The 20498-nt window shown below is 40.9% G+C and overlaps 1 protein-coding gene across 1 annotated transcript; it reads right to left on the bottom strand.

The window, feature by feature from the left end:
• Positions 1-7898: 7898 nt before the first annotated feature.
• Positions 7899-19820, bottom strand: TLR4 (toll like receptor 4). Its single transcript, XM_039245859.1, has 3 exons — positions 19467-19820; positions 14045-14211; positions 7899-10736 (listed from the first exon to the last, which is right to left on the bottom strand). Exons 1-3 carry the CDS (start codon positions 19557-19559, stop codon positions 8495-8497), a joined length of 2502 nt encoding a protein of 833 aa, XP_039101790.1. The 5' UTR covers positions 19560-19820; the 3' UTR covers positions 7899-8494.
• Between the last annotated feature and the right edge of the window lie 678 nt (positions 19821-20498).

A 20498-nucleotide genomic window follows, 5' to 3' on the forward strand; every position in this document is an offset into this window, starting at 1 on the left:
GGAGAATTGGCACCACACCGGGAGGAAGTAGGAGAAGTGGGCGAGAGCCTAGGTCACAAGGTCTAAATGGATATTGTAAGCTCAGAATCAAACAGGCCAGCGCCAGCGCTAGCATCCTGTCGGGTCTGACCTGGGAGGATTTAGGGGAATATCCATACAGTGTGAAAGAAAGAAACTGTCTGACCAATAGGGAGTGTCTTATTTCTCTTGATAAGAAGGATCACATATTCCATCCCGTTGACCTTGCCTCGGCTGTTACGAATCATAGCAATAAATCTCAAGGACAAAACCAGTAACCATATTAAATGTGGAGTATTATCCTCCATTTTCTATTATAACTGTCATTCTCAGATCTGTCTGTGCATTAAAATCACTTGGGCAGCATTTCAAAATACAGATTCCTTAGGCCCCATCTCTGACACTAAATCAGAATTTTTGCAATAAGGATCATAAACACATCTAGAGAAATGGATGGAAATAGATAATTAACGTCCTCAAGTGATTCATAACCCACGCACTTTTTGAAAAGCCGGAGGTGGTAAACTTTATCATCTTGATACATGGTTTCCATTTTTAATAGTTCTATTGAAACTTTCTCAGTTGTAAGCTGCCTAAAGTCCTTGGTGGAAACAGATTGAGTCGAAATGGAGGGTGAGGGAGGATGATAGAAGAGCATAGAACAGAGAGAGAGAGAGAGTGACCTAGAGACACAAGAAAACATGCTAGATTTAGTAGCTTAATCTAACTTTGGGATCTTGGAAAAGAAAAGACTTTCTAACCTTCAGAGAGATTTCTGTTACCTTTCTAAGAAATGAAGTCAGAGACAGTTTCTCTGGGGATTTTGTGAGAAGTTCAGAGCCTCTAAAACTTTTTCACATCCTTTTTTAAAAAACTCCTTATTTCCATATAGCGCCTCCCAGAAAATCCCTTCAACAGTAAGTGTTCGTTCTTTTTCCTTTTCTTCTTCTTCTTTTTTTTTTTTTTTTTTTTTTTTTTTTTTTTTTTTTTTTTTTTTTTTTTTTTTTTTTTTTGTGGAGGTGAGAAGACCCACACGAATCTAAAGGGAAAGATAAGACAGAATCCCCAGGAGAAGGTGGGCCTTGCAACTGCATCTCACAATACCCCCAGAGAAATAGAGGGACAGGGTTCTGAGGGTCAGTGGATAAGAGCCAGGCTGGGTTATTTTAGGTCAGTCATGTTGCTTGGCTCACAGGAAATGGGATGTCAGTGGTGTGAGACAAGAGCTCAAATTGGCAACTGACTGGTTTTGATTTAATTACATAGTGAGTTAGTTTCTTAAGAGCATACAACACAATCCTTTCTCCTAAACGTGGGTTTAATTTTCAACAAAACACTTCTCGCATAAACAACATGTCGTTTCCAAAGCCTTATTGCCATTCCCAGAACTGCTTGCAGCCTTTCAGAAACCCATTATTTTATAATTATAATCAAGACTATTAGGACAGGACAATTTGTGCCAAAAAACACATTTACACTCAGAATTGTCACTTAGCACTGTCACAGGGAGGTATCATCTCTATTTCTGTAGAGATCAAGGCGAGGAGCAGACACTGCCTTTTAAACTTTTCATTTCTAGATGGCGTGGGAGTTACTGACCTTGTCTACATTATTCTCCAGTCATTCTCCCTCCAGTAGAGTAGCCAGGGTGCATGGCAGTCGTTACATGACGGGAGGGATGTAGCCCTGGGAATCAGGCCAACTTGGGTTCACACTCTGTCCACCCCACCTTCCAACTGGACAATTCACATTTGCCCCTCATTTCTTAATCTGAGAAATGGCAAAACTTGGTATCTTTGGTACCAACTACTTGCCCAATTGGGTCATTTTAATAATTAAGTGAATCAATCCACAGATTAGAACAGTTTCAGGCACATGCTGAGGGGGAAAAAAAAAACAAATGTTTTTATTTCTTTATTTTATTTTATTTTATTTTATTTTATTTATATTATTTTATTTATTATTATTACACATAAACTGTGTGACCTTGGATAAGTGGCTCATCCTCTCTGAGCATCCGTTTTAGCCATGAGGAGAGTGGTACCTAACCCACAGGGCTTCAGCAGCAATCGGATGAGCAATCATGGTGCTCAGTGTATTTCGTCCCTTTTAATCAACTACTTATTCCATGGGTTTTGCTTTGAATTAGAAAGTTTGGTGATCTCCATAACAGAACCCAGAGTGTGTGATTTTATTCCAACCATCGGGGAAGTCCTTGGCTTTTGGATCTTACCCCCATAACCTCTGTTAAATCACCAGTCTGTGATTCCCTCAGGAAGTCAGATTGACTAAGAAATGATACAGATACTTAATCATGTTGTTTACAGGAAGACCAACATCCTCTGGGCTTGATTTGTCCATTGTTAAACATCTTTAATCATGTGTGTCTTTGATTAACTTTGCCCCAGGCTCATATGGCTGTGGTATTAATATCAAGAAGTAACAATAGTAAGAATTCCCTTTGATTAATATCAGTCAAAATTATCATGGTGAGAGGAAGTTTTATCCTTTTTTTTTTTTGAGAGGACACCGCTCTGGGTATACAACAGTGTTAAATGGACCTTGCTATGAAGTGGATGTGGTCTTACATTCCAACCTCAGAACTCCCATTTGTTAGCAGGTGACACATTAGAGAATATCTTTAAGTGTCAGTTTCCTCATCTGTAAATTGGAAATAACTAGTATCTTCTTAATTCATTGATTTGGCAAAGCAAATGAGTTAGTGCGTATAAATAAAGCCTTTGCATGAGATGACTGTTTAGTTAAAGGTAACGGTTATTATTATGGTCCGCATTATCATTATAGCCCGGTGAGGTCTGTCAAGAAGGTACTATTACTCCTATTTTATGTATTGAAATCTGAGCCTCAAGGTGATTTAATGGTTTCCCTGCAATCATATAACAAGTAAATGGAGAGCCTAGACCAGATCTCACTTTCCACCCTCCCACGTAGTTCACTGTCCGCTGCACCAGGATTCTGCTCCATTAAAAATAAACAGAGTATGGCTTTTGCCCCTTTGTAAATTCTAGCAGCAGCGGCTGGTAATTCAGTGTGTTTCAGAGCTAGACTCTTCCTGTCTTCTCTTTCCACTCTCCCTCCCTGAGATTCAATTGCTTGAGTAAGACTCCTGCCTTAGAGACCTTCAGGATTCCAGGTTTCTATGTCAGCATCATGTGAAGCTTGGGATATTTCCTATTTTTCAAGTGGACCCTTTAAGCAGGTAAATTTAAGGTTGTGCTGTATCTTCTTTTCACTCTCTATTTTATCTTCATAGTAGCCCTGTGTCATAGGAGCTTAGTTTCCCTTGCTATTCAAGAAAAGGAACTAGAATTAACATAAGAAACTGGTTCAAAATTACACTGTGAGGGGTGCTTGGGTGGCTCAGTTGGTTAGTCAGGCTCTGTGCTGATAGCCTGCTTTGGAGCCGTATCTCCCTCTCTCTCTCTCTCTCTCTCCACCTCTCCTCTGTTCATGCTCACTCGCTCTCGCTCTCAAAAATAAATAAATATTTTAAAAATGAAAAAATAGGGGCACCTGGGTGGCTCAGTTGGTTAAGCGTCCAACTTCAGCTTGGGTCACGATCTCATAGCTTGTGAATTCAAGCCCCTCATTGGACTCTGTACTAACAGCTCAGAGCCTGGAACCTGCTTCCGATTCTGTCTCCCTCTCTGTCTGCCCCCACCCTGCTCATGCTCTGTCTCTCTTGTCTCAAAAATAAATAAACATTAAAAAAAAAATAAAAATTTAAAAATAAAAAAATAAATTTAAAAATTAAAAAAAAATATATATATATATATACTGTGAAAGTGTGGCAGAATCAGGATCTGAACCCAAGTACAATAGACACATCTACTGGGCTAGCAGCTCCATAAACAGGTCCATGTAGATTTTTTTTATCCGTACCTCCTATATTTAGTAACAACAGCTAGAATGTTCCATGAGAAGAAAGTAAAAGTCAGACTTTCCAGCTACTTCTGATTTTCAAAGCATCTATATTTGTCTTCAGTCAGCAAAATAGACTATTGGTGTTTTAGGTGGTAGGCTGAAATTTACACTCTTAGACTCTGAGCTTTTGGGGTCCTCTTGTTTGTGTAAGCTAAAGGAAGGGAGAATAACAGGACCATAGGAAACCCAATGCAAGATTCATGATATGTTGCTCCTCCTCCAGACTGTTCAGCTTAAATCCTGTGCATTGCTGAAGTTGATGAACTCAGACTATATCAGCTCCATAACAAGTTGCTTTCCAATGCCATTAACTGAAAGGAATGGGTATATATAAAGCCATGTGGCAGAAAGGATCACTGAGTACAGGGTGGTAGGTAATTGCTAAAAATACAGAATTAGCTGGAACCATCTGGAAGGCCTTTTAGATGGGCCTATTTGCTTGAAAGTCCTGGGAGCCTCATGGAAAAGAATGTGCTCTATTGGAAAAGAGTGTTGAAGTGAGAAGGGCTTAGTCCATCATTGTGGGAGGAAATGGTTGACTTCATGGACAGCCTGATGTCTCTTACACAGCTTAACCTTTGGTCCAACACCCCACCTTTGGTTTCACCTTCGTATCTCAGATCTGAGTGCTGGCCATAACAAAGAGAAAACAAAAATAAAGAACAGTGGTACTAAAATCTCTATAAGAAATAGAAGGAAGAGATTAGAGAAACCATCTAGCATAGTTGACTTTAAATATCAGGGAGACTGGGTTTAAATCCAAGCTGTGCATTTACTAGCTATGCGACTTTGGCTTTGTTTCCTAATGTGTAATAATGCTGATATTACTAGAATCCATCTCATAGTCATGGTATGGGAATTTAAATTATATATCATACATAAAGCAGTAAAGTAGGACCTAAAAATAGCCACTATGGGTAACTATTATAAGTACTCTTCCTCTCTTCTGCAAAGTAACTTTTGGAATACTTGGAGTTAAGGAGCTTAGTGGAGGAAGTACTTGAGAACATCTATGCAGACAACAATGGAGACAAGAAATAGCTGTGGAAAGCCAGAGCCCCAGATACTACATAGGTAGCAGAGGACTGTGGTCTGGGACCTGGGGGCCTTGACTGGGAGGCACAAAGGACAACATCCCCTCTAGAGATGTTTCTTCATTCACTCATTAATTCTTCAAATAGATGTTGTTCTGTCTGCTATGTGCAGGCCATTAACCTCAGGGCTGGAGCAGCAAAGGATGAATGGACATGCTCTCTGCCCTCATAGAGCAGTCAGTCATTTTTGTGAGAACTGTGTTTATGTAAGACCCTCCAAAGACCTGCTGGTGATTTCTAGAAAGGTGATAAAGCCCAAAAGGAGGCTAGGGTTCTGAGAGTCCTGTGGGTGGAGGCCAAGTCAGAAAGAAACTGCCTGATTACAGTTACAGTCTTCCTGTAGTCCCACAGTTTGGGAAGACAGCAATGGCTAAAACGTTTTTGAGAAGAACGCTCAGTATTTCTCTCTGTTCATCCTTTATAAAGTCCCAGAGGATCACTCCTCCATAAAAGTAGTATCCCTTATATGTGGAATTATTTTTAATACTTATGACAGTTTACAGAGTAATATTCTACCCTCATTTTGTATTTGAATTAGCTAGATTCTCATAAAAGTGAAGCCCAAAGCATACATGAGACATGGTGAATCTGAGTTTTGGCTTTTTCCAGAAGCCACGCTACCCAAAACACCAGAGTGGGGTGGAGTGGGGTGTGGGGTTCTCTCCAGAGTTTTAATGAGAAAACAGGATGCTAAAGCTTACTCTTAGTGTCTTCCTTTCCCCTTTTCATTCTTTGCCCAGGTTTTCTGGTTCTAATCAGTTGAGCTTATTGTCCGTTTGAATCTCCCTCACATCCTTTATGGAAAGAAATGTGCTATAAATAAATCATTTGATATATAATATGTATATGCATATGTATTTGCCTAAAGATTCATGGTTTCAGTGAAAAACTTTTGACTAGTGTCAACCACACAGAGAACTACAGGGGTTTCACTTCTTCTTTTACCAACTTGAAGCGTGAAACAGTGGGGTGTAGTGGAAAGTGAGCTGCCCTAGGTGGCTGGAGGCCCAAGTCCAGGCCCTGCCATTCATTTATACTGTGGCCTGTTGACAATAAATTTACTTCCCTGAACTTCAGTTTTCATGTCAGTAAAATGAGATGCTACCTCACCTCAATCATAAGAAATTCATATGTGGTCCTAATTGTGTGACTATATTCCAAGTTGTAGGGTATTACACAAATTTAAGGCATTCCAATTAGTATTACTTTATGTCTATTCATGTCTTGTTAATCCAGAGGACTTAAATGGCTGTAAAGAATCTGCCCTAGGCCTGATTTTCCTCTTTCCTATCCTTATGTTTCCATCTTATCATTTCTTTCCTTTCTTGTCTACCTCATCTGCAATTTTCAGAATTCCCATCTGGGAGAGGGCCTGATGGGAAGAAGGCTAGCATCAGCCTGTATACAAGAAACACCCCAGTTGCATTTTGATTTTCCCCTTGGAGTCTTATATATTTGTTTGAACTAACACACATGTGCACTATAGCCTGGACACACACACACAAAAACACACACCTTCAGGCATACTCAGAATCTAATGTAGACATTTGTATATAAGCAATCACATACAAACACAAGAGTAGAGAACCTATCTCATAACAGCTGTCGGAACACCTGAAATGGCTTAGTCAGTTAAGCGTCTGATCTTGATATCAGCTCAGTTCATGATCTCACAGTTTGTGAGATGGAGACCCACATCCAGCTATGCACTGACAGCACGGAACCTGCTTGAGATTCTCTCTCTGGTCTTCTCCCACTTGCTCTCTGTCTCAAGATAAATAAATAGACATTAAAAATAATACAAATAATTTAAAAAACAGCTATAGACCTCCACATCAAACGCCTATTCCCCTTGCAATATGATCACACTGTTCCATGCAGGTGTAATCACATAGACAGACACACACACACACATTCTTGCATCCACACAGACATGGACAGTAATATTTAAAGGCATGTGCACAAATACATAGATCCACAGTCCACTTTCACTACCACGTAAGACCTATAAGCACACCCACGTGTGTGTAACAACTCCCACTATGTTCCAATCAAAATACACTCTGAAGCACTCAGTCATAAACACACTCTTGGGTGTGGCCATGCTTTCAGTTTTGACAACCACATTTTCCGAGCTTCTTCACTGTTCTTCCTTTGAATGTATCATTCTTGGGAAGATAGGTGTGTACCCTTCTAAGAATTCCCCTCAATATGACCCACTTTACCCTCAGTGACATTATTTGCTTAATCATAACATCTGTTCTTTCCCTAATGTGTTCACAGAGAGATACCCAACAGGAAGCAGCAATGTACGCTCCCCACCTTAAACTATTTCACAATCAGTGAAGAAGTCAGTGTTCTCTCAGACCACACTCATCCGCTGTGGAAGAGGCTGCTGCAGCTTTTGTCATGTGGTCACCCTAACTGTATCAGCCATGTTTGTAGGACCATCAAAACATGACCTCCTGGGGTCATCCCATTTCTTGGCCTGCCCTTAGCCTGAGTTGCTCATTATAAAACCGGGAATTTGGATGTGTCCCTCGCTCTTACAAAAAGTGCCACTTTAAACCAAATCATTTTAATCCGTCCTTCTTGACAGTCATAATTTAGTAGGTAATAACTTTAGAGTGACATCAACTGACAGAGTGATGGAGTGTATTTTACATATTTGCTTGAACGATACTGCTTAAATATGGAAATTTCTAGCATGGCTCCAAAAGCCTTATTTATGGCAAGAGTTTATAGAAAAGACATGAAAAATGAGAACTGGATTTATAAAAACAAAAATATATCAGGCACATAGAGTTAATGTATATAGAACATATGAAAGAAAGACAAGGGTGTTTGTGGATATGTGTTAATCAGATTTCCTTCAGAATTAGTTATAGACTTTAGCCTATGTAAGGAAACAGACTTAAATGGGTGGGGAATGGTCTGAATCAGGAGGCTTCTGAGTTATCAAGTCGAATTTAAATTGCATTCAATAGAAAAGGGAAAAGAAGTGAAGACCTCGTTCAGTTAGCTTTAAGATAGCTAAAATGTAAACCATGAGGTAGTTTCCATTCAGAAGACTCAGGTGAAGAACTATACCTTTTTCTGATTTCACTAGGGCCCAGTCTCTTAGTTCTAGTTCAGTTTGATGGGGTAACAGTTGAGTTGACTTTCCCTACCATGGACTCCTTAACTCATTTGTTTGAAACATCCACCTGGAAGTTCTGTAATTTAGCACAGTGTTTATTCCCCCTGCGCTCTAAATTCCATGATGTCACCAGCCCCGTGTACCTCAGGCACCACTGAATCATCTGCCCTTAGCACAACACCAGGTACCAGGTATGTGGCAGTATTTAATACTCATTAACTGCGCAAAGTACCCAGTCCAGCTGGACAAGAAGCACTGCAGCAGCTTTTCCTCCTCAGGCAGAGGTTACTCTTTCATGCTAGCTGTTTTCTGCATCTGTCGTTCCTTCTGGACTCCATGGTTTACCATCCAGCAAGGCTTTTCTGAGTCGTCTCCAGAAGATGTGTCGCCCCAGGACGCTGTCATCCCACTCCAGGTAGGTGTTCCTGTTGAGAAGGCGATACAGCTCCACCTGCTGCCGCAGCAGGGACTTCTCCAACTTCTGCAGGACGATGAAGATGATGCCGGCATGGCTGCTCAGAAACTGCCAGGTCTGGGCAATCTCATACTCAAAGATGCACCATCGACTCTGGATAAAGTGGTGGGACACCACGACAATAACCTTCCGGCTTTTATGGAAACCTTCCTGGATGATGTTGGCGGCGATGGCCACGCCAGGAATAAAGTCTCTATAGTGAAGGCAGAGCTGGAAAGGGGGCACTCCCTCCTCCAGGTTCTTTACCAATTCATTCCTCACCCAGTCTTCATCCTGGCTTGAGTAGATAACAAAGGCGTCATAGGTGCTTTCACCTCCACCATACTTTTTGCAGCCAGCAAGAAGCGTCAGGTGGAAGTAGAACTTATACACCAGAACGGCCACCAGAGAAACGAAGAGTACAGTGAGAACTGACACCGTAATGATAGTCTTGCTCGCCTGACAGGTAGCATTCCTAAAATTCAGTATGGGCATGCCCTGCATGTCTAAAGGTTTTGCACACACCATCTGTTCAACTTCCACCAAGAGCTGCCTCTGGTCCTTGACCCACTGCAGGAAACTCTGGTGTTCACAAACACAAGCAAAGTCATTCCAAGTAAGATTAAAGGAAGATAGATTACTTGGGAAATGCTGTAATTCTTGCCCCTTAGAGGCCACTATACGATTATAACTGCAATCCAGAGTCTGGAGGGAGTGGAGAGGTTCATAAGGAAGTGTATCCAATGACAAGAGGTGGTTGTGACTCATATTTAGCGACTGAAGTTTAGGGAGTGAGTTGAATGCCGCCTGGGACACTTGTTCCAGCTGACAATCAGAGAGGTCTAGAATGACCAGGTTAGTCAGGTCCACGAAAATATTTGGAAGGAAGTTGTTCTGGAACGAATTGCCAGCCATTTTCAAGATTTGGAGGCTGCCCAAGCCATTGAAGATGCCGTGGAAGGCAACTCGAGTGTGAGTGTAAGAAATATCAAGGTAACGTAGGTTTTTGAGTGATAAGAATACTGAAAAATCACTGACCTGTTTCAAATTGGAATGTTGGAAATCTAGATATTCTAACTGTTCTAAGCCCAAGAAGTTTGAACTCATGGTAATAACATCATTGAAGCTCAGATCTAAATGCTTCAGTCTGGTTGTCCCCAAATCGGCCTGAGAACAGCAACTTTTGAAACTAAAGCCATTTCTACTGAGATCTAGAAACTCAAGGCTTTCCAACTTCACCTCAGTAAAAGTGCTCACACCTTTGTTGGCAGAGAAAACAAGCTCCTTGAGTGAGTCAAGGTTCCACGTGGGAAATTGTTCAAATCCACAGTTAACCAATTCTAACCGTTGCCATCTGAGATTTGTAGGGAGATGTCTTAGCTTGTTTAAACCCAGATGCACCAGAGAAATTGTAGAAACATTTGCCAAACAATTAAATAAGTCAGGAGCATCCTCTGAGAACTTGTCAAAATATGCTATCCGGAATTTTTCTATGATCAAATCGCACAGTCCCTCCAGGATAGATTTGTCAAATGTTTTCAAGTTCCTTTCATTTTTAAATTCTCCCAGAACCAACTGATGGATCTGTAAACCTGCCAGACCTTGAATGCAAGCCTTCATTACATCCGCACTATTAAAATTACTTCTCAAAGTCAGTTCACGGAGCTTAATTTCTTTAAAGGCACCTGGTTGGATAAAGTTTAAAGGGTTTAGGGACAAGTCTAAAGAAAGTTTGAGTAGAGGTATTTGACGTAGAACCTGTAAGTCTTTATGATAAATATTTTGGATCTTGTTATTGGAGAGATCCACGTATTCCAGGTTGGGCATGTTAGAAAAATATTCAGGTAATTTGAAGGAATGGATAAGATTGTGAGCCACATTAAGCTCCTTCAGAGTTTTGAGATGTCCAATGGGGAAGTCCTCTAGAGATGCTACGTTTGTCTCCACAGCCACCAGTGTCTGTAAACTTGACAGTCCATAAAAAGCTCCCGGGAATAACCTCTGGATAGGATTTCCTGTCAATATCAAGATGGAGAGGTGGCTTAGGCCCTGATATGCATCATCTTCAATTATCTGAATTTCACACCTACAGGGAAAAGAGATACAGATTATATAGTATTTCTGCTGAATCAAAACTCAAAATGGGGTGACCACCCCAGTCACCTAGCTCTTCACACAGATGTGACATGCCATATAATATATGCCATAGACAAAGACATGAAGCAGGATAGATCATGACATGAGCAAATAAGAAACCCCACAGACATAGTATTATCACACCAGACACAATGACAAACTCTTTTATCACACTAGGCATCCATGCTAAGCAGAGGCAGCACATCCATCAGAAAGAAGTCAGTTAAAGATCAATAACTGGAGCACATGAAGACTGTCCAGCTGATAGAGTATGTGACCGCCTTGGATTAACTTTAGCTGTTTCCTGCTGCACGTATTTGTGGTTGTCCATCAGATTGGCACAGATGATACAGATAGCTGTTAGTTGTTAGACATGCTAAATAACCAGTCAATGTCAATTTTAAAGATATAAAAAATTACACATTTGTGTTACAAATACCTTCCATGTCTATGCAGAGCTCTCCATGTATGATAGCTAGATATTTGAAAGTTGTACTTATCACAGGTAAATGTTAGTAACAGGTGATGGGACTGAGTTGTATGGAAGAAAAAGAAAGTCTACTATGAAAGCTTATATGAAAGGAATGGACCTAGACAAGGTGTGTGTGTGTTGGGGGGGGGGGGGCAAAGCAGGCTTCTCTGAGAGCACTTAACTTGAAACCTGAAAGATGAGTAAGGATTACCAGGAAAAGGAGGTGATTCTGAGGTAGGCAATGGCCATGATACGTGGAGTAAACGTGAGAAACTGCTTTTGTGTCTGGAGTACAGAAAGGGAAGTGGGGGTGTGTGAGACAAGCTTGTGGAGAAAGGAGGGTACGGAGCACAGGCTTAAAGACTGGATAAAGGACTTTGAATTTTGTCCCAAGAAGAATGGAAGCCATGCTACATACAATGTTCATAGATATGCCCTAGAGACAAGGTTCTTATCCAGCCAATGAATGATAAACACCTGCCAGCCCTACAAGTGGATTACAGTTACGGTTTGCAAGTGAGTTATTTCCTAGTCCAACATGCATTACATTTACAATTTCTCCACTTGTCCTATCCCCTCCATGTGGGTCATGGGTAATAAAAGCATTTTGGCCCAAGCTTTTGTTATTAATTGGTAACTTAATAGAAGGTGGTAGATGCTATAGAAAGAACACTGGAAAAGGGGACAAGACATCTTGGTTCTGGTGTCTCTGTTGTCCTCTCTCTCATATCACATGATCTTGGAAACTTTCTCCCTGGACCTCCGTTATCACCTTTCTAAATGAGGCAGCTAAACTTGATTATTTCTCAAATTGCTTACATTATAGAATGTTGTAACCCATAAACTTATGTATACTGCTCTGTGCATCAGACATGACTGGAGTGGTCTTGCTGTTTCTCAGTCTCATCAAAGGGGGGTCATCACTTTACAGAAACAGAATATTAAGATGAAGAGAACAGTTAACGTGGAAGCAGGAGATGTGACTATGAATCTCTGCTGCCGGAAAGCTCTACAAAACATAGAGAGTAAATATAGATAAATTACTTTAACTCTCTGCACCTCAGTTTCTTCATTCAAAAAAGAAAATAAATGTATCAATAGGTTTCCATAAGAATAATAGGGTGTCAGATCTATTAGAAACCATCCTAGAGGAGTAGTTGAATCACTATATGTGAACACTGTGAAGGAATATGAGAAGGGAATGGATATCTACAATACTTTCTGTCCTTGACTTAAACCATAATCAAGAGAGAGAGCTGGCCTCTTTCGAGGCACATAGTTAAAGCCTCTGAGAAAGTTCCTTAAGTATTCCTTATAAAACACATTGTCTGATGAAAAACTACTTCTTGCTTTAAAAAAGAGGAGGGCTGATCTGTTTATCTTAATGACAGTTCTTGAAAAAGTCTTACTCAGAAAACTAAAATTCAAAAACTAACAAAGTGCTATAATAATAATATGCTTGTCCTTATAAAGTCTACTTTATAAGGTTTTTAATATATATATTAAAAATATATTCCCAGTTCTGGGAAGCTGGAGAAGCTATGACTGCCTAAATGACTCGGGGTTAAAGCTCAGGTCCAGGTTCTTGGTTGATGTGGGGATGTTGTTGGGGATTTTGTCAAGATGCAGCTCCATGCATTGGTATGTAATGTTAGGAACCACCTGCAATATCTGGCTAAGGTCTTCTGAGCCCCATAGAGCTCTCTGCTCAACCTCACTGCCTTTTAAAATGCTCCATTCCCCCTTTGTTATGCTCTTTCAGTGTCCAAGTTAGAGTATAAAACATCACATGCCCCCTCTTCTTTCTGTAGAAAGATCTGCTCTAAAGAAGATTTTCATGCTATGGTCTTAGAATTTATTAAAGGTTTCTGAAATAAAAAAGCCATATATAAAATGCTTCTGCATTTTCCACAAACTCTTATAAGGAATATGATTCATTATTGAGTACATTTTAAAGTAAAGCCTTAATGATGAAAATAATGTTAGGATTCAATTCTCTCCCCAAAATAATGATAATAATTTCATCTGTCCTAATAAACGTTAAATTTCCCTGCAGCAGAAAAGAGAAATCTTAGTCACTGTTCTTTCTCACAGCACATATTTTCCTTTGATCTTGTCATCTTTCTTCTTGGGTTACTTGTATCTTCCTATTTCCCTATCTCTATCTCACTTTCAATATTCTATATATTCTTTGAATCCCACTCAGTTCATGAAATCTGTCTTGATTACCCACTGCAGAGAAGGCTTTTCTTCTGAATAGCACAACATTTTGCTTCTAGTTTGCACATAGCTCATCACTTACTGGTGTGTATTGCCATCCTTATCTCAGGTTCAACATCCAAAATCAGAATCAAGTAACATTTATTGAATGCCTACTATGTGCCTTGCAGCATGCTCAGGATTTTAATATGTTACTTCTTTCCAATGTGTATGCTCTCTTTAGTAGCTGGAGTTGTACAGAATATGCCAATAAACTTTTTTGTTTCCTAGTAGACTGTATAAAATATAGCAAGTAGTAATCTAAAATATCTGAAGGAGTTTGATTCAATTATCTCCCCTGTCTTAATACCAAAAGATAGAGCTGTCCTTAGAAACTGTCTTGTCCAGCTGCTCATTTCACAGATGAGGAAACTGAGAACCCGGAGAAAGGAAGGGGCTTGCCCAATGTTAGACAAAGATACCCGTTGAATGACTAAGTGAATAAAGAGGAGACTCCTGACATAAGAATGAAATGATAGATCAGTGAGCATCTCACCTTGTGCAGTATGTAAAAGCTCAGTCATTACCTGGATAAATCCAGCACCTGCAGTTCTGGGAAGCTGGAGAAGCTATGACTGCCTAAATGACTCAGGGGGTTAAAGCTCAGGTCCAGGTTCTTGGTTGATGTGGGGATGTTGTCGGGGATTTTGTCAAGATGCAGCTCCACGCATTGGTATGTAATGTTAGGAACCACCTGCAATGATCACACATTAGATACAGTGTCTTAATACATGCACCTCAGTGGACTAATGGGATACCTTCTCCACTCCCCTCTCCTAGACGCGAGCCTTGGTGACCAGCAGTACAGGCACTGGGATGATCCAACCTTTTTTCACCCATCCATCTATCTATCCATCCGTTTCACTCATTCATTCCTTTATCCACTTACTTTAAAAAATCTCTTATTTGGATTTGGAAGGGGAGAGCACCTATTACATTTCATTTTCTTACCTCTACTATCACAATGGCAGCATTTAGGGAGAAGCAATGGAATCAAGTGGTGAAAGGCTAAGGCTCTGGAGTCCAGAAGCCCTGAGTTTTACCCTAGTTCTTCCATGAGATTTGGGCCAAAACCTTTTTTCCCCCCCAAATACCCCACAATTGTATACAGCCTTAGGGAGACCACCAGTTAAGGTGTCTGGACTTCACAGTCATAACTCAATTTTTGCTAATTGCGTTCTCTCCTTTGGCTCATTGACCTGTGAGTAGGAAACTCAGAAATGGGGAAAAGATCCTTCAGATGCTTGGACTCCAGTGGTGGAATGTAAATACGTCCAAGTGCTTTATGCTTCCTTGTTTCCATCACACTTCCCCAAACTCTTTGTAGGCCTTGCTGTCCCACTTCCCACTTAATTTCTGAATTCTCTGATTTCTTCAACGAAATTTCTTGCTTAAGCCAGCTAATTTCGGTTTTCTGTTTAAAACCAATAGAATCTGTTAAAAGGATTAAATGAAAGAAGGTATTTAAAGAGATTATCCCAAAGCCTATTATAGTGTAAATGATCAATATATGTTAACATTTATTATTATTAGTTATTATTAATCTCCTACCATATGTGAGCATATTTCTTATATGTTATCTACTTTAATCTTCAAATAAGCTTTTTAAAGAAGTCAGAATGATGGAATAATCTGCATAAAGTCTTACAGGTTACATGTGCAGCATTTCATTTCATTGAATGACATGTCTCCGGAAATGCTATCCCTCATAGGAGCCTTCCAGGCCACACTGTCTCATAGGTGATGGAACCAGCCATCCTTCCCTTATGCTCTTGTTATACCCAGATCGCAGTATCCTCACCGACCAGAGACCACCAGGGAGACCGAGTCACGCATGCAAAGGCAAAGGGCTTTATTATGGGCTTAAGCTCGGGCTCACAGACTTCACCAGCGCATGGGTCCGTGCTGAGAGCCCCGAACAAGGGCAGAGTAGGGTTTTTATGGGGTTTGAGACGGGGGAGTTACAGAAGTTGTGACATGGGAACAGTGATCCAATCATAATTATTCAACATCATTGACAGTGGGTTTGACCATACACATTGTCTAGAGCATTCGTTACTTTTGGCGGGATCCAATTACAACATTTAGAGTACCTTTAAATTCAACCAATCACCGAGCGAGCCTAGGGTCTTGTTCGGCGACTAACAGGTTAACTTTAACATTAGGTAACAGGGTCCTATCTATAGTTTCTATCTCTAGGCCTCTCCCTTAACAGTGTGGAGGGTGGTCGCTGGCTTTTCTTGATTGGGTGTTGCAAGGGTGGTTACTCCTGCCTTGGGCACTGTGTAACTACCTGATAGTTTCGGGTAAGCTGAAACTCAGGCCTTCTAGTTTAGAGGGGAAACTTAAAGCCTGTCATGGAGTCAGTTTGGTTTAGACGTTTAGACTTGTGGCCTTACACTCTGTCATCTGCCTTCGCAGGGTGTATCACCATCTAACATTACATTGTCTATGTGATTGTTCATGTGTCTTGTTCATTTCCCTCACTAGATAGTAAGCTTTGATATTCTTGCTCTCTGCTATGTCTCCAGCACTCAGAATTGTGCCTGGCAGATGGTGAACACTTAACTAAGTATTTATTGAATAAATGAATAAATACCTGATTGAATGAAGATTTGCTTAAATCCAAATTGTAGGCATTTTCTCTAAGTACTACGGATGGTATAAAGACCCATGTGAAAGGGCTCCTCCAGACTTCAGTGAGCTTACAATCTAGAGGAAGAGCTGAGCTACGAACACAACTCACACCACTGAAAAGGACCATAAGCCATGCCTGTAAAAATGTTTTTTCCCAAACATTTCCAAAATATTTCCTTTGGCTTATAAATGGTAGAAATCAATTCTGGATCCAGGGATTATAGAAGGCCTCTGAGAAACAGAAGAATTCAAGGTGAGTCTTCAAGAATGAGTACGACTTGTATATGTGGAAAGGGAAAAAAGGAAAGAATAATATAAGCAAGAAGAGGAAGGAAACTAATTTATTTATTTTTTAAATGTTTTTGCTTATTTCTGAGAGAGAGAGATAGTGTGAGCAGGGGAGGGTCAGAGAGAGAGGGAGACACCGAATCTGAAGCAGGTACCAGGCTCTGAGCTGTCAGTCAGCACAGAGCCCAATGCAGCTCAAACCCACGAACTGTGAAATCATGACCTGAGCCGAAGCTGGATGCTTAACCAACTGAGCCACCCAGGCGCCCCTAATGGAAACTAATTTAGAGCAGCTGGTGCATCGTGGGAGAATTGAATCCTAATCCAGTGGGGAAGCCAGAGCCCTGTGGCAGTACTTTGAATCATCTAAAATATAGAAGTTGAACAACTTCTATGGCCTAGGCGCTGGGTGTAGTCTAAGCTTTGACAGTAGGTGTTTTTTACAACTCAGGTATCTGGTTTAAGCTTTCATTGGGGAGGCCTCAGCTCAAAGAGGGCTAAAAAACACAACACCAGCCATGTGACTAGATAGAGCCAGGCCTCTTTCCCCCACTGAGCCTTATTTTTTCACCTCTACCTCCTCCCTGTTATTCATGTTCTTATACTTTAAATTCACCACTAAGAAGGGAGCCAGGGAAACCCTAGGTCCCCACCCTGAACCCCAGTAAAAACAGAACCCCCCATGCTTGAGCACTTTTACACTCTACCCTCAGTATTGCTGTGTGGCCCTACATGTGTTGTATAATTTCTAGGTCTTATAAGTAATAAACCTTTACTTTTTCCAGTTTCCAGATGGTTATTGCTGAAGGGTACTTTACAATCATAAAGAACCACAAGGGCCAGTCCAACCACAACATTGGTTATTGATAGACCAAGACCTGCACAGAATGGTGGGATATAGTAATAAATAAAATCAGCAATGATATTGTTCACTCACAGATTCCATTTTAAAAGGAAGGACAAATAATAAACAAATACACAAAAAGTAAATAATGATGTGCTATAAAAAATGAAGGATCATAAAAATTAGAGGCAAATATGGGGCATAGGGAGTTCTATATGAGATGATCAAGGAATGCTTCCAGGAGGAGATGACATTTTAGCAGATATATGAATGAAGTGAAAGATTAAGTCATGATGATAACTAAAACTGCACATTCCAGCATGTTAGCCACTAGCCACACATGGGATATTGAGCATGAGAAACTTAGTCTAAACTGAGAGGTATATTAAATATAAAATACATACCAAATCTCAAACACCTTGTGCCAAAGAAAGAATGTGAAATACTTTATTAATAGTTTAGTACGTATTACATTTTCAGATAATATTTTGAATATACTGGGTTAAATAAAATATTAAAATTAGATGTATCAATTTTTATTTTTTCAAAGTGACTATCAGAAAATTTAAATCTGCATTTTAAATTTAGTTAGCTAAAATTTAGTGAAGTACAACTTTGGCTAAATTTAGTTGGTTACATTTATTTAAATTTCAGTAAGATCATATGCCACACATGATATCGCCTTTGGGCAGCACTGATAAACAACAAACAGGGGTGCCTGGGTGGCTCAGTTGGTTAAGCGTCCGACTGGCTCAGGTCAGATCTCATGGTTCATGGGTTTGAGCCCCGCATCGGGCTCTGTGCTGACAGCTCAGAGCCTGGAGCCTGTTTTGGATTCTGTGTCTTCCTCTCTCTCTGCCCCTCCCCCACTCATGCTCTGTCTGTCTCAAAAATAAATAAACTATTAAAAAAATTTAAAAAAAAACAAACAAAAATGTGCAGAGTTAATTAGACTGGAAAGGGGACTAGGAGGCAGGAGACCAGTTACTAAGAGTCGAGTCCAGGAAAACTGAGGACCTTCTAGGATGGCACTTAGGGGATGGGCAGGGTTGGACAGGTGTTGGGCACTGAGAATGCAGGATGTAGGGAAAGGGAAGGTGTGATTTTATCTAGCGGTGACTTTGATTGGAGGATCCATCCCCAATAACCTAACAGGAGGGACACAGAGAAGACAAGGGGTAGGGCTCTGGGCAGGGAATTGGAGGAAGGGAAGATTCTGAAATGACAAAGTTGTCTTTGTTACATATTAAAGTATGGTATTCCCCCATTCCCTCAATATCAGCACACCATTGGTTATGCATTTCTTGAGTTTCTGACCCTGCCACACATTAAATCCCAGGACATTCTCTTGGCTATTGGGTTCTACCATGGACTTCCAAAGCACTTGTGAAAGTCCATGCAGGGGGTGGGGAAGAACAAAAGAGATCTACCACGAATGAGATTATGCAAAAGTCAGTTGGTATTTCACAAAGAAAGATAGCATTAGCTATAGTTTTACATGGTTCTCTCTTCCCCCACCCAGTGTCTCTTTGTCTCTCTTCTTCCACCTTTTCCTCTATTTCTCTTTCCCCTTTTCTTTTTCTTTTCCAATCACATTTCTTTTCATCCTTTGGAACTAGGGCTAGATCCAGAAGTCTGAAATCCACTTAGAAAGTTCTCCCTATTAAGAGACAACTCTCTCTCTCTCTCTCTCTGTCTCTGTCTCTGTCTCTCTCTCTTTCTCTCTCCTGAGATTAAAAGGGACAGAGTGAGTGCTTGAAGCTGAGAGTACAGACTACTACATGACATGAAGCAGACTTCTTGCAGCTCTCTACTTAAGCAGGTATTATTATAATGCTTTTATAGTTGTGAAAACTAGTGTCAGAGAGGTTTAATAACTTCTTCAAGATCACACAGCCTAGAAATCAAAGAACAGTGATTTTAAGCAGATCTATCTAACCTAAAGCCCTTATTAGCATTTAAAGTCCTGAATGGGACATGACCCATGAGCTACCTGTTGGTGCCATGTAACCATGGATTGTCTTGTCTCTGTCCCTTCTCAAGTCCTTAAGGTAAGTTGACTCCTTTTTACAAATGAAACTCGGCAACTAGCGGGAGCCCCACAGTGGCAAGCTCTGGGCAGAGAGCAGTTTCTCAGAAGCAAGGCAGATCTCACAGATGAGCTGACAGGAACCACATACCTCCACACAAGGGTCCCAGCTCTCGGGTCTCAGGCAGGAGAGGAAGGCCATGGCTGGAATCAGAGTCCCAGCCAGGCGGGTAGGAGGCATCATTCTCGCATTTTCTGTGTCCACAAATGGCTCGGTGAAACATGACACGCTGTATCCGCCTGCTGGGGTGGCCTCCGGGACACTGCCGCCTTCTCTCCCCTGCTCAGTGCCCCAGGACAATGACTGTATTCAAAGCAATGCTGCGTACAGAAGCAAGAGGAAGTGAGAGTGGCAACCTTAGCATTCTGGGCTTTTGTTTCTCTAATATTTATGTCCCTGGTCACAAGAGGGGAAGTTAGAAGAAGAAAATGTCTGCAGATCAGTGGTCCAAGTAACAGCAAGAGGAAGCTGAATTTGATCCCGGGAAGTCATCTGACCTCCTGGTTAGTGAACTTAGGAAAGTGATCAGACTGGTCAAACAGCCTGCACGGCAATCCAGACCGTGGCTTTCCAGTTTCCTTTTAGTTCAGGAAACTCACTGTGTGTAATAATTTCCTAAGGCTACTGTGACAAATTACCACACACTGGCGAGGGGACAGGGGGGAGCAGTGGGGGAGGTTAAGGGCAGATGTTTATTTCCTCATGAAGTTCTGGAGCCTGGAAGTCTGAGATCAAGGTGTCATTTCAGGCTCTCTCCTTGGCTTACAGGTGGCTGCTTTCACTTGGTCTTCCCAGTGTGTGTGTGTCTGTGTCCTAATTTCCTCTTCTTAAAAGGACACCAGTCATTTTGGATTAGGGTCCATCTGTATGACTTCATTTTACCTTAATGACCTTTTTAAAGCTTCAGTCTCAAAACACAGTCACATTCTTTTGTTTTTGTTTTTGTTTTTGTTTTACAAATAGTTTATTGCCAGGTTGGTTTCCATATAACACCCAGTGCTCATCCCCACAAGTGCCCTCCTCCATGCCCATCTCCCCCCCACATCAGTCCTCAGTTTGTTCTCAGCATTCAAGAGTCTCTCACTGTTTGCCTCTCTCCCTTTCCCCCACCATTTCCCCCCT

This window comes from Hyaena hyaena, unplaced genomic scaffold, assembly GCF_003009895.1.
Source record: "Hyaena hyaena isolate Hyena2069 unplaced genomic scaffold, ASM300989v1 scaffold_273, whole genome shotgun sequence".
Classification (NCBI taxonomy): domain Eukaryota; kingdom Metazoa; phylum Chordata; class Mammalia; order Carnivora; family Hyaenidae; genus Hyaena; species Hyaena hyaena.

Excerpts from the sequence above, each read along its gene's own strand:
- TLR4 (XM_039245859.1), bottom strand. The coding sequence starts at position 19,559 with ATGATGCCTCCTACCCGCCTGGCTGGGACTCTGATTCCAGCCATGGCC. Across the intron at positions 14,212-19,466 it reads GCTGGGACCCTTGTGTGGAG|GTGGTTCCTAACATTACATA; the intron begins GTATGTGGTTCC and ends TGATCATTGCAG. Across the intron at positions 10,737-14,044 it reads CAGGTGCTGGATTTATCCAG|GTGTGAAATTCAGATAATTG; the intron begins GTAATGACTGAG and ends TTTTCCCTGTAG.